This window comes from Centroberyx gerrardi, chromosome 7, assembly GCF_048128805.1.
Source record: "Centroberyx gerrardi isolate f3 chromosome 7, fCenGer3.hap1.cur.20231027, whole genome shotgun sequence".
Lineage (NCBI taxonomy): Eukaryota > Metazoa > Chordata > Actinopteri > Beryciformes > Berycidae > Centroberyx > Centroberyx gerrardi.
This window is the reverse complement of record NC_136003.1, coordinates 19,551,400-19,564,263: the sequence shown is the minus strand read 5'-3', so window position 1 is coordinate 19,564,263 and position 12,864 is coordinate 19,551,400. Positions and strand designations below refer to the sequence as shown.

Below are 12,864 nucleotides of genomic sequence, written 5' to 3'. Positions count from 1 at the left end.
ACGCTCAGTGGTTAGACGATGAGTCTAACCACTGAGCGTCTAACCACTTTTGATGAGTAAAAAAGAAACCACTGTGCTGCTTTAAGAATGAAAGAGGTTTCCCTGTTAAAATACCAAACATGATGAATTGCTAAGACCTGAACAAATATGACAAGCATGGGAAAAAACAGGCTCAAGAATGAATAGTTCCAATTATGTCTTTTAGTCACGTGTGTTGTCTTTCTCAAATGTATAATTTGTCTTTACAGGGTATGAATTTTAAATGGATGTGTGATTATTGTACATTGAAATCAAGTTACACTAAGAATAAAGAAAAGTGTGAAAAATATCCATTTGTCCTGACCAATGAATTACAAAGACCAATGAAAACAATGGAATTTTTGTGTTTTGTAAAGGTACTGAGGAAGAAGTTTCAAAGTAGTGACTTTGAAACTAGGGACAAAATAAGTAGGGACAAAATAAACAAGAAGTTCAGTATCCCCACCCCCTTATTTATTTTTTGTTTATTGTTTTCATGTTTGTTGAAAAAGTGTTTGCAATAAGATGTATTTTGAAGTAGCCTACTCCTGTTTTTGCATGGCAATTAAATAGAAATGGAATGGAGTTAGGGGAAGAGACGGGTCCTCATCATTAGGCCTAGTAGGATAATGTTAAAATGCCCCGGTCTTTTCCTCACCTGAGGCACTCTGTAATCACTCATTTTGAGTTTCAGTGACCTAATGCAGGTGTTGTATTTCTGCTTCTATTGTTGGACAAATACATACCGTAACCATAAAAAAGTAACATGGTTCAGGGTCTCAAAATGCTGACAGGCCAGAAACTGGGTCACATAGTTGTGACATAACGAAAGCCAACCAATATGCACGGTATGCACCTGATGATATTCTGTAAGTTTTTGTCTCCATGTAGGCTATAGTCTCATGCTCAGACCTTTAATAATATAATATCAAGGCTCTCACTGTTTTTTGTCGCGAGAGCTTCTGGGTTTCTCACATTACCTTATGTACAACCAGTTTCGACGATGAGTTTTTCTGCTCTACAAATAGCTACACGAAACTTTGCAAAAAACGGTAAATGCGTGCTTACGTCACATTATTTAAGCGACAGAGGACTAGGCAAACATGTATGTATTGTCGGCACAAACGAAAGGGATAGAAGAATAGGAGGGATAGAAACATGTCAGATTTTAAATAAATAAATAGATTTTTATCATTGTCGTTAATGGAGAGAGTCCTACTGTCATTATCCGGCTCTGTTGGCTTGGCTTTATCTATTTTTTGTGCCCGTCTCTGCTTTCCCCGCCTTCCGCGTCAGTCGCGTCTACGTCTGACGTAACAGATCTATGGCCAATCGTTACGCAGAGCGCGAAGTTTCTCGTTTAGTATGAAACATGGCGGAGAGGGAGCCTGAAATTGAATTTAAGAAGGTAGGACCGAACGCTTTTTAGTGACAGCAGTTGTAGTTATAGAGGAGGCAAATGTTCCTCTTGAATCCATCTTGCTCTATACTAGTAGCTTAGTTGCTTAATCACTGTACATATAACTGTCAGGCAGCAACCTTGCCGATGCCTGCCGTTCTCTTATGTGAGGAGAACCGCAGGCCAAACTGCATGCAAAAAATCTGGAAATTTAGTGTGGCCTTGCTTATGGGCAAAAATCTGGCATTTTAATCGACCTGGTTCATCGGCAACCGTGCTTCCCTTAATCCGGCATACAATACAGCAATTAAGTCAGGTGAAAAAAATGCTGTCAGTGTCACATAGTCCACTATGTGCTACTTGTATGCCTATCAAGAGCTCTGTCAAGGAATTTGAGACACAAACAATGTCTCCAGTTCCAGGTGTTCACGGGGTTTAATAGCTAAAAATCAAAATGCATCAGAAATTAATTTTTAAACTATTCATTAAAAGCCTCTTGCAGCATTTCAAGAGAAGTGGTGACAAGTGGGACTCATACCCCTGCTCTGAATGTGTACATAAATGCCGTGCACTACAGGCTAAATGCTCAATTGAGTTTTGCTTTATGGTGGAATTAAATAATTTGTTGCCAGTCTTTCCTAGCTCTAGATTATATTAATCGGCACTCTGACTGGGAAAGCTAACACTTAAGAAATTATTGCTAGTTTCTCCAACCACCAATTTAGTGGAAAAGAGCTCTGAAAGTCAGTGTCAATTACATTGTAATTGTAAATTATGTTGTATATTCTCCTCACTTATAGGAGACAGTGAGCAAACTCCTGTCAAGTTTCTTCAAGGAGGATAAAACGAAACGTGAGTTGGGAAAATAGCAGCTTGATATAACTAACTTACCCAAAACAATGTTGGAGAGTTATGATTTCTAATTGATTAACAAATTGAACTCTGTTACAGTCAGTGGTGATGCTGCCCTGCTCATGGCAGAGATGCTGAAAGTATTTGTTCAAGGTAAGGATGCTTCATTCCTACAATTGTGTATATAGTATGTTTGGATTAGGCCTACTTAATGATTCAAGTCTTGATCTGTTATCTCTTAATTTTCAGAGGCTGCTGTGAGATCAATGAAACAAGCTGAATCTGAGGACTGTGACCAAGTAGACATTGAGCACTTCGAAAAGATCCTACCTCAGCTGGTGTGTAGCTCAAAAGGCCTCTGAAACAAAATCAGGCAGTTCATGCATTAGTCAAGTCTCATAAGTTTTTGAATGCATGATGATTTATCTACAAAAAAAATGGCAAAGGCTGTTCCAGTGTCTCTTACTGAGCTCTTCATCCCAGATTACAGTGGCCTAGAGTGCACTTGAGGAGCCTATGTTTTAACAAACAGAACAGCGACAACTGGGGAGTTTCTAGTCAGATGCTGATGTTTTTTCATTGTTCTTTAGACCTGGGTGGCATTTCAGGAAGTGCTGTTTTCCTTGTTTAGCCTAACTCCTGAATTCAGAATTGTTGGTTCTACGATGCGAGCTCAAGGCTAGGCTGCTTCAAATTATACCATCATATCTTCCAAGGCCAATCTGCAACATTGCAGGTTAGTTCACCTGTAGCCTGTATGACAGCCAATCAAAAGAACTCGACTGCAGGGCTTTCCATTGGTTTGATCACACCCTGAGGCAATGTGGATTTCCATTTGAAATGAATCAAGTGCATGAATGAACACATGCTTCTTGAAAGCAAACGGCTACCTTACATCCTCCTCCATTCCTTATTGTATTTTAGTTAATATTCTTAAATAGTTGGTGATAAAGAGTCAGTGACCTATTATTTTAATCAATTGTCGTCATGACTCATGTTGTGGAATGTGGCTCTGGCTCAACTCTCAACATCATTTGTAATTGGGTGGGTGGACATATCAGCATTCATCTCACATCTACCTGCACATGAGATTCAGTTGTTAGAAGCTCATCTCAGCCTGGGTTTGGATAAATACCACAGGTTAAAACCATTTTCCTGAAATACCCCCTGGACTAATTCAAACTATTGCCAAATCCTAGGCCTCAATTTAGTCTTTTGTATGTTATATAAAATACTGGTTAGCCATAAAGAACAAATTGGACATAGGCCAAAAAATTCCATTACCAAAATCAGCATAACCACATTAATCTCTTGACCTTTCATCTTCTTTCCATTGCAGCTGCTGGATTTCTAGCACCGACTGTGCCACAAGATGGAGCCAGAGTGCTGCATGCGGTGCTCAAGTCGGCCCTGCGACCAACTTACATCTGCCTGTTGTTTATACTTTCTCTGTGTATTTGTATTTGCATATTAATTTAAATCTTGCATTGCATTAAGATTCGCGGGCTATGATGTTTATTTGAGCTGTTTAATTTAAAAAGTAGAGAGCAGCGGTGTTGTCCGCGCCGCTCCATGCCACCACCAATAGGGCCCACCTGTGCTCCTCTGTGCAACAACAGGTGCTTCCAGCATGCTCTCCGGCGCCCTTCATCAAAGCCTCCTGGAGCAGTTGGAAGCAATTAGAGTAATAAGGGGAGCAGCCAGTCCCTTAGATGATGACAAGTGCCAGGAAAAAAGGAGTACCCCCTCCGGCCACTTTGAAGTTCCCTTTTGCTGTCCTGCGATGTTTAGTTAGAGGTGGGGGGAAGGGCAGCGGGGACCTCTGGCACAGGGGGAAAGTTGAATGGGAGTGTGCGTGCGTGAATGTGCGTGCGTGTGTTAGCCAAACACGGCCGGAGACCACACGCATAGATATTCTGTTTGAAAGGAAACATAACAAAACACATTGGAACATGGTCCAAGAGGAGTAGGGTGTAATTCTGAAGGTAAATAAACGGAAGAGGCGAGTAGTAGAGGTGCTTTCTCTCCCTTTCATCACTGCAGAAGGGGAAGTTGGGACTGTTAGGGAGGGGGTAATGTGGGGTTTTCTAACCTGGGAGCCTCTGATGGTTTTCCACCAGTGGTGCATTGGGACCAGCGTGTCTTCACTCTGAGTCAGCATAGCTGTGCAACACCTCACACTATTTATTTGTGTGGCTGTTGGGTGAGTCACTACGCTTACAACTGCTGCTCACGTACAGCTGGAAGCAACTTGGGTGAAGTCGGAGCCCGGGCTGCGCTAGGTGCTCAAGGACGCGCCACCTGGAGTTTGACCCAGCACCTTTTTCACTAGGGTCCAGACTGGATCCAGTCTTTTCCCATGAGTAACACATGCAGCAGGCCTTCAGGAAGAGACTCGTTTGGTTGTGTGATGTGTAGTTTAATGATGCCGTGAGAATCATTAGATACAATACAATATTTTGGGTGCATTTCATCACCAAAAATAGGTCAATCACTACTGACATTCTCTTAGCAGAAAGAAGCTTGTCTTGCCTTCTAGTTTTGAAAAGTTGTATACATTTGCATATTGTTACATGAAGATGCACACTCATGTAGGCTATCCATGCCGCATATAAAATGTATGTATGTATGTTTTTCTTTTGAAGTTTATCATAGAACTGAAAAGGTCCTTTCCCGATTGTCATTTCTCTCAAATGTAATAAACATTTATTCTCTTGGATTTCACACAGATGTTTTTTTTTCTTTCCACAATATGAGCTGTTGGAAGGTCTCTGTAATGGTGAAGTAGTGCACTACTGTACAACTTTTCTCCTTATGCATCTTAGTGGAACAAATTACATCTGAAGGCAGTATTATTAAACATACGAAAGCAGTTAGGACAAGAATGGGGAGGGGCGTTGAAGAGAGTAATGAGTTAAAGCTTTTCTTGATCATACATTAAAGGCAGGGAGTGTCGACAGCCAGTCCAGACGCTTTGGAGAAGCTCCGGAGCGAGAAGCTTTTCCCAGGAGACAGAGACTGATCCGTCTCCAGCCCGCTGGCTGGTCTTGGACAGTGTTGCACATGGGATAAAGCCCTGATCATTGCTGCAGATATTTGCCTGATTGTAGCCATCATTATCAATACTGATGTTATAGAAGCACCAGTAACTGCCATGACCTTTCTTCAGCTTGTCTTTTTATTACATGGAGATAAATGAAATTTTTTTCTTTGCTTGATCTACAATAATACTGAGTTGTGTCGATGACTGGTGGAGCATTCACCTGACAACTGGCATCACTAGTCATGATGCCGTTCTTCTTGATGGTCATGTTCATTTTAAGTCTCACAAAGGAAACCTAAATTTAAACAATCACAACATCATGGTAAAATAAAAGCAAGGGCTGTCCACTAGTTCTGGAAATATCTGTCCTACCTACTTGGGCCTACCGCTGGAAAACCGCTGAAAAAAATGGCAAAATGTAGAGCAGTAAGTCCATATCCAGTATGTTATAAAGTTTGATTAACAATAAGGCTCTCTGGTAATTCTAGTGGTGATAGAGGGTGATGTTGCTCAAGGGTGGAGTCGTCTGCATCAGTCTTGAGTGTCCCAGTGAGGGTACGTTAGGATTATGTCAGATTTCACTCCCTAATTCCCCGCTCACTAGTCTCCTTTTTTTCTGTTACAGCTGAAAATGACACAGCTCCCCTCGGCTCTCCAATATTCTGTCATCTCATAGCTCCTTTCTTCTCAGGCCCAAACTGTAAGGGTCCCATCAATGACAAGCGGTCATAATACACCCCGAACAATTATTTCCCTGACTGTTGGCCTTCCTGAGATGGCTGTAACAATATCCCAGCAGGCAAAATCTCAAGTGTATGAACCACATCAAAGTTTAAAAGGCTTATATGGCGTATAAAACCTTCACTTTTACCATCAATGTGCGCATAAAAACATTTACTGTATCGTATACATCATTTTCATGAGTAAGACTGTAAGCCTTTAATCCGCTTTATACTGACTGAACTGTACTTTGTGGATCTGGTTACAACTTTAAGGTGATGCTATGAAATCTTACAAAAAAAGATACTTTGGAAAGACAAAAAAAAAAAAGATCTGCTGTTGTGCAAATAGTTTCAGTTTTATAGCAACAGTGAAATTCTACAGGTGTCACCTGCTGGTAGAGCAAGCTGGACACTTATTTTACAGAATGAAAAAGAAGATCATCATCATTTTATCTATGCAGGCCTGTTATCTCTTTGTATGTAGTGATATAGTAAATATGTGTGATGCCGCGTCTGTCCGTGCTTGGATGTTTGTGTGCATGTATATGTTGTGCTGGGTCTTGCTACGGCTGTGATGCATTAGTGCGCAGGAGACAAGAGGCCCGAGCGGCCCCCTCATGGGCATGGAGCTGTCTAACCATGCAGGAATGCTGCAGGGGACACAGAGCGAACGCATTTCTCACGGACGCTCCTCGCTCCCTGCGCTCACACGCAACTCACGCACAACTACGTGAAAACTTACAAACACATGGGCTACTTGCAAACATTTACATCGCTGTATAACAGAAACGCACGCAGGCACGCACGGTCGCATGTGTGTGTTTCGGGGCAGGCTAGCGTGTGTGGAGAGAATGTAAATAGAGAGGCGGTGTCTCTGTCGACTGTATATACTGCTGTGACATGCGGGGGTTCCTGGAGGCCCCGGGCCTCTCTGAGGGGCCCGGGGTCCTCGGGCTAAGCTTCGTTAAGGAGCCACGGGGCCCGCGCCGGGGATGATTAGAACATACCTGGCAGTTTCAGCCACTTGGGCGCTCTGCTGGGATCACTCCTAACTGGTTGTGGCGCTTGGCTGTTAGTCTGAGGCTGGAGATGGTCTGCTGCTGTGCTCTGTGTATCGGCTGGGGCTTTGGTAGCCACAGGGGGCGGAAAGGACTCTTCCGGAACCAGTGAGGTGGATGATAGGGTCAAAGACCTTGGCATGCAGCTGAGGAGGGAAAAGGGAGCAAGAGGGATGTACAATTAGGCCCGGGGCTGGGTTATTTCTGGAGCGCTGCTCTACTACCTTAACTACACTACCCTCCTCTTCCACCCCAAGTCCCCTCTACTCTCCATCGCCACCCCTCCCTCCTCTGTATGGTGGCCTACGTGGTCAGGGCATAGGCAGTAACAACAGAGTAATCCCCTTACATAACACTGCACAAACTCAATGAAAGAAGGCCATTCAATTAGTTTCGGGGAGCGTCTAAAAATAAAGAGGCCGTTTGGCCAAGGTGACGTCAAAAGGGGGTGTGGGGGAGGTGGGCTCGTACCCCAAATGAGCTGCTCAGACCCGACAGGGCCGGAGGTCAGCGGAGCACTCTATTTTTAGGTCCCATCAAAAGCAGGGATATAAAAATACTGCAGCATGGGCCCTCGGAGAGTCTGCCAGTCAGGCTTAGAGAAGCTGTGAACCTGAAGGTCATGTGCTTTAAATCATGAAAGGGGCGATGTTTGATGATATTTAAAAAGGAGCAAGTAATGACCGAAATCTCTTTAGCTGGTGGCAGGTGGCACAGTGTGAGGCTGCCCTTTGTTAGGCTTGTTAAAGGACTTCATCAACAGACTTGTGTAGCCCTCAGCAACTGGCTAATATCCACTGCAATCACACAATAGATATTGGGGACAACGGGGATGAATGGGCGCACTACTACCTGATGTTAACGTCAACCTGGACGACTGATGGAAACTGAACCAGCAAGATGATATGAGAGATTTTAGCAGCAGAACATCTTAGCATCTGATTCCCTCTCTCACCATATATAGATCGAAATCAGAGGAGAGCACAGCATGCAGTAGGTTCCTAAGGGGAGCCGGAGGAAAAATTATATATGTTCCCACTTTTTCCACTGGGTCAAACGAGTCTGTCTTAACGTCCCACCACAACAAGACGAGAGGCCGAGATGTTGACTGTCTCTCCTCACAGTGGTTGGGGGGCACCGGAACTCTAGATTAGCCCTGGTGAGTCAACAGGACAGCTTTCATGTGGACAAGGGCTCATGCCAGATTGCAGGAGAGGTCAGGGTGCAGGGGTCAGAGGTCAGGCCGCAGTGTTGGTCCTTGTCATTAACAGCTTCCTGTCTGCTGTGTCTCTGCAAACCTGAGTGGTAATCCCTTGCGTTGCAGGTTCAAAGAGGAGAGATACGCTCTCTGGGACAGGTATGGATCTCATCACTCCACCTGCAGCTGGACAGACACCAGCTACCATTGGTACTGCAGCAAAGTTTAGTTAAGTGAGGATGAATTATAACTTTTGAGCTAAGACTCTGCTTTGCCATACCGACATTAAAACCCATGGTGATTTATTGCAAGGTTTTTTTTCCTTTGCATAAGTAGAGAGCCTCTAACATCCAAGCGATAAATACCGCTAAAAGAACGATTTAAAAATAACAACAGTATTTTTTTATGATGGCATGTGAACACATAGATGTTATCAGTGGCAGAAAATGTGCGCTCTGCTTTCATGTTGTTGATGTTATTCTTTGCAGAGCAGTGGTGTGCCGGATGTAGCTGATGTGACTTGTGCATATCTGGTGATCTCAGGACCTTTTTGTATAAACAGCGCCGACGCCTGACAGCAATTAATGGACAGGAAGCTTGCATTGAGGCATGAACACACAGCCTCACCTGTATCCAGCCTCTCCCCTGAGCCCCACTGCATCCAGTGACACAAATGAGGGTTATTAGCAGAGTGGGCACAGACTGTGGCACGACCTATGGTACATTTTGTGAAGGGAGACTGTTGATTAGATATGATTAGGAAGAGCGCTATGAAAAGGGACAAAAAATCAGTTGAGATTCACCTTTTAATGGTCTCCTTCGGCTGCAAGGACGGGATCCTGGGGTCCAGCAGCTGTTCTTGGAGGTCACTGGCTATAGGGATCAGATCGACACATTATGAATGAGAGTAATTGGTTTTGATTGATATGTATGTATTAGAAGGATGCCTACACCATACTGGAATCTCATAGAAAAGATCTGCTTAAAAGTACCATATGTAGGATCTGTAGCAGTGATGTTCACTATCACAATTTATTAGACAGATAAATGCTAAGAGCAAATCCTTGACAGTACCTTTAAGATGTCAAGAAGGTCTGCCCTCAATAATTTATTTGATACTTGACATGAATGTTTAATTTCAAAATATATCACGAGCTGCATCAATGCTCCCGCTCACCTTCAGACTTTGAAGGCGCACCTGTTTCAGCACATGCGTCATACAATTCGTGTGAACGTAGTGCTGGAGGGAGGGTGAAACCCGAGCTAGGGTCAATAGGAGACACAGCAGGGTGCTCCGATGCGAGGTGTCTCTTTTTCTCATTGAGAGAAAGGGAAAGGAAGAGGCAACTCAAGCCGTTTTTGTTTCTCTGGCAGGAAATCTAATAAAAAAAAAGGGCAGACCAGGAGAGGTGATTTACCAACCTGTCTCGACATCAGAGTGGAAATAAACCAGAGCTGCTGGAAACAGGCTGGCCTGGAGGAGCAAGAGGAGGACAGAGTTAGTACACACGTGGCACGGCGCAACACTTTCACATCACACAACTGGAGCTTGGATGATGTATGTTTGCTGCTCCAGGGGACAGTTGGCCCACAACATGGATGAGAACTGATGCTCTGAAATAAGTCTGCGAATCACATGGTTTGATTTCACTCTGTTCTCACTGAGGATGCCTAAATCAAGTGAGAAAACAGAGGAAGGTGATTATAGAAAGAAAGGGAGAGCCAAGATGACCTTTGACCTTTGGACACAGGTACATTGCACCACCCTGGCCCGCTGTTTCTCTACCCCCACTTGACGGAGAGGAGAGGGCAATACTCATTTCCAGACATGAAATGTAAACCCTCTCCAAAAACAGCAACAGAGCAGATCCAATCTCAACGAGCTGTAATTTAAAAAACGCCTCCCCTGGAAAAACAACAATAAATTTGAAAGGCCTTCAAAAGAGCCGCCGCTGCTCTTACCTTTCTGTACATAAAACAAAAGTACCGGCATGTTCTAAAACCACTTCAATCGCTCGCCCCATGATGGAACACACATCTAACAACACACTGAGACTAAGACTATGAGATGTAGCGGGCAAAGAAAAGAGAGGAGACTCCTTTGAATTTGACTTATAGAGGCTTTTATGGTGTCTGACTAGGGGGCTGTTGGCTAAACAGTCAATCTGCCTCTCCCTTTCTCTTTTTCTCGGTCTGACTCTTTCTCCCTCTAACTGGGTGTCAGTCAGGCTTGCCACGGTGATGTCATCCCATAGTGTTTCAAAAGCGAGAGGTGGCCAAAAGAACACCATGTTTGGCACCATGCTGGTGACAGGGGCTGGCGCTAGATCACTCCTCCTGGGGCACTTCATGAATCACAGAATGATCCAGTAATCTGGATGCCTTTGATTTGGGCAAACAAGCTAGTCCCCCTGCCATAGAGGAAAGCAAGAGGGTATCAGAATGAGCGATGGAGTGGAAGCAGGACCATCTACTGTGACCAGATACCCCAGCGGTGCCGGTGGATGTTGCATTTACACACTGCACGGGCTGAAGGAGCTTCACAAGGCACATCAATGGAAGGGCAATATCCTGCATCCTGATTCTGCCGAGAGGCGCAGCCATGACATGTCTGAGCGACCAAAGAGAAAAGGCCAGGTGTCCCCCAGTCCTCTTTCATTCCCCCCATCCAGCACTGATCCTGCTCACTAATAACACCGGAGAGTTTCCACCCCTGGCACAGGAACCCGAATCACTGAGCTGTGGATGTGTGTGTGGGGGTGAGGACTTCGTTGACTTACAATTGCTGCCTGACAGCAGAACTCCAACGTAAATTTACACAGAGGAAAACAAGCAATCTAGTGCAATTCTTTATTTACATCAGGATGTGAGGTGTCCTAGATTAACAAAGTTGAAATTCAAATGTTCAAATCTAACCACATAAAAGCTAGGCGCATATACACCATCGTCTGCTCACATTTGACACTTAATCATTAAATAAACACCGAAGTGAAATGAGTAGCAATGGTAGGAGTGAAAACACAATTCTACTGAAATGTGTTTTCGTTTAGGCGCTCGAAAGTGTGCTGCTGGTTTCTATTTTCTGGGCTGGATGAAGACCTTTCCAAAAGACAGAGCACTCAGCAGAGACATGGTTCAGAGTGATGGGATGAAATGTATCAACTAATAAAGAAAAGATCCACTGAGCAAAAATGAGCAGAAAGAGCGCCTTTATTCAATCATCTGCGGGGCTTGGAAGAAACTAAGCAAGTTTAACTCAAATATATATCAAAGATATATATCAAAGACACTCAGCATGAAATTCTATGACACAGTGTGCGAGACAAGAAACTGCAGCATTAGCAAACCAAAATGTTTTGGGTTGGAATACAGTCACAGATACATTTTCACACATTCTCTAAGGTTGAAAATGGCATTTTTTTCCCTCAATAGGGATATTATAGAGCATTGTCTGTTAAGACTGCTCTACTGTGGGACAGATAAATCGAATACTAACTCAATGTCAAATTCAGACCCAGCAGCAGGTTCATTTACATCCCGCTGAGGTCATGGGAAGAGTTTACACACAGGTTATTTTATGAATGGGATATCCTAGGGAGCTGTGCTGCTGACCCAGGTGGAGAAAGCGCAGAAAGCACAGCACAGGACAGGACATGCACAGCGCTTTTTGAGGTTATGAAACCCTGTATTTGCTGACGGTGGCCCTATCTCCTTCCTTCATCTTTCGTAGTTGAAGAAATATTGTCACAATATGAAAAGGAAGGTCAGATGCTCACCAACAATGTAAAAACAAAGCCATCTGAGCAATTTTATTCTTCGTTGCATCTCTGACACTGAGAAGAGGGGAAGCAGAACCTGTTCATCTACAGCTGAGTAAACTACTTAAGTCTATCTTATATGGTTACAGACATGATTTTTGAAATGGGAAAACCCAGAAATGTGGTAATGATAGAGATAGACAAACACGGCGATGTTTGATTGCCAGACTTCCTTTTGTTATTTCACTGTGTGTTTGAAGTGTTATGAGAGAGTGAGTGAAATCTTAGTGAACTGTCTTCAATTTTTGCACTTTCTCTGACTCAAATCCCCACTCTGACGATAAAATCTCCTGGACAGGATTCCCAGAGGGACGAGCTTTGACAACACTCCACAGCTACCAAATACTGTACAGGCAACCAGCGCCTTGTCTTTCCTTCGGATCTCTTATTGTCCTCGCAAACCAGCTGTGTTAAACCTTTCCACAATAAGATAAGCGCTGGGTCTGTTTCCTGTGCTGCCTATAAATATGGCCTAATCACTCTCTAGTGTAACTGGAGGGACAGATGTTACAATTGCATCCCTCCACCTCACTGAAGTCCATATTGATGGTCCACAGACTGTTTACACAGTTTTCATTCATCTGTGCTATGACCATTCCCAGTTGGATTCATGTGCCAACCCTAGTCTGATGGTTTACATAGTGGAGCCCCTCCGGCATGTGGAATCCATGCTCTTTACCCTCTGCTTGTTTCGTGACTGCGCACACGCAAATAAATAAAAAGTGAAGATGTATGTCCGCGAGTAATCCATAGAGG

The 12,864-nt window shown here is 43.8% G+C and overlaps 1 protein-coding gene across 1 annotated transcript; it reads left to right on the top strand.

Annotated features, from left to right (window-relative positions):
- The first annotated feature begins 1,375 nt into the window (after positions 1 to 1,375).
- cenpx (centromere protein X) lies at positions 1,376 to 4,940 on the top strand. Its single transcript, XM_071924302.2, has 5 exons — positions 1,376 to 1,426; positions 2,218 to 2,269; positions 2,369 to 2,422; positions 2,519 to 2,607; positions 3,609 to 4,940. The coding sequence occupies exons 1-5, from the start codon at positions 1,391 to 1,393 to the stop codon at positions 3,621 to 3,623; spliced, it is 246 nt and encodes an 81-aa protein (XP_071780403.1). The 5' UTR covers positions 1,376 to 1,390; the 3' UTR covers positions 3,624 to 4,940.
- The last annotated feature ends 7,924 nt before the right edge of the window (positions 4,941 to 12,864 follow it).

Excerpts from the sequence above, each read along its gene's own strand:
- cenpx (XM_071924302.2), top strand. The coding sequence starts at position 1,391 with ATGGCGGAGAGGGAGCCTGAAATTGAATTTAAGAAG. Across the intron at positions 2,270-2,368 it reads CAAGGAGGATAAAACGAAAC|TCAGTGGTGATGCTGCCCTG; the intron begins GTGAGTTGGGAA and ends ACTCTGTTACAG. Across the intron at positions 2,423-2,518 it reads GCTGAAAGTATTTGTTCAAG|AGGCTGCTGTGAGATCAATG; the intron begins GTAAGGATGCTT and ends CTTAATTTTCAG.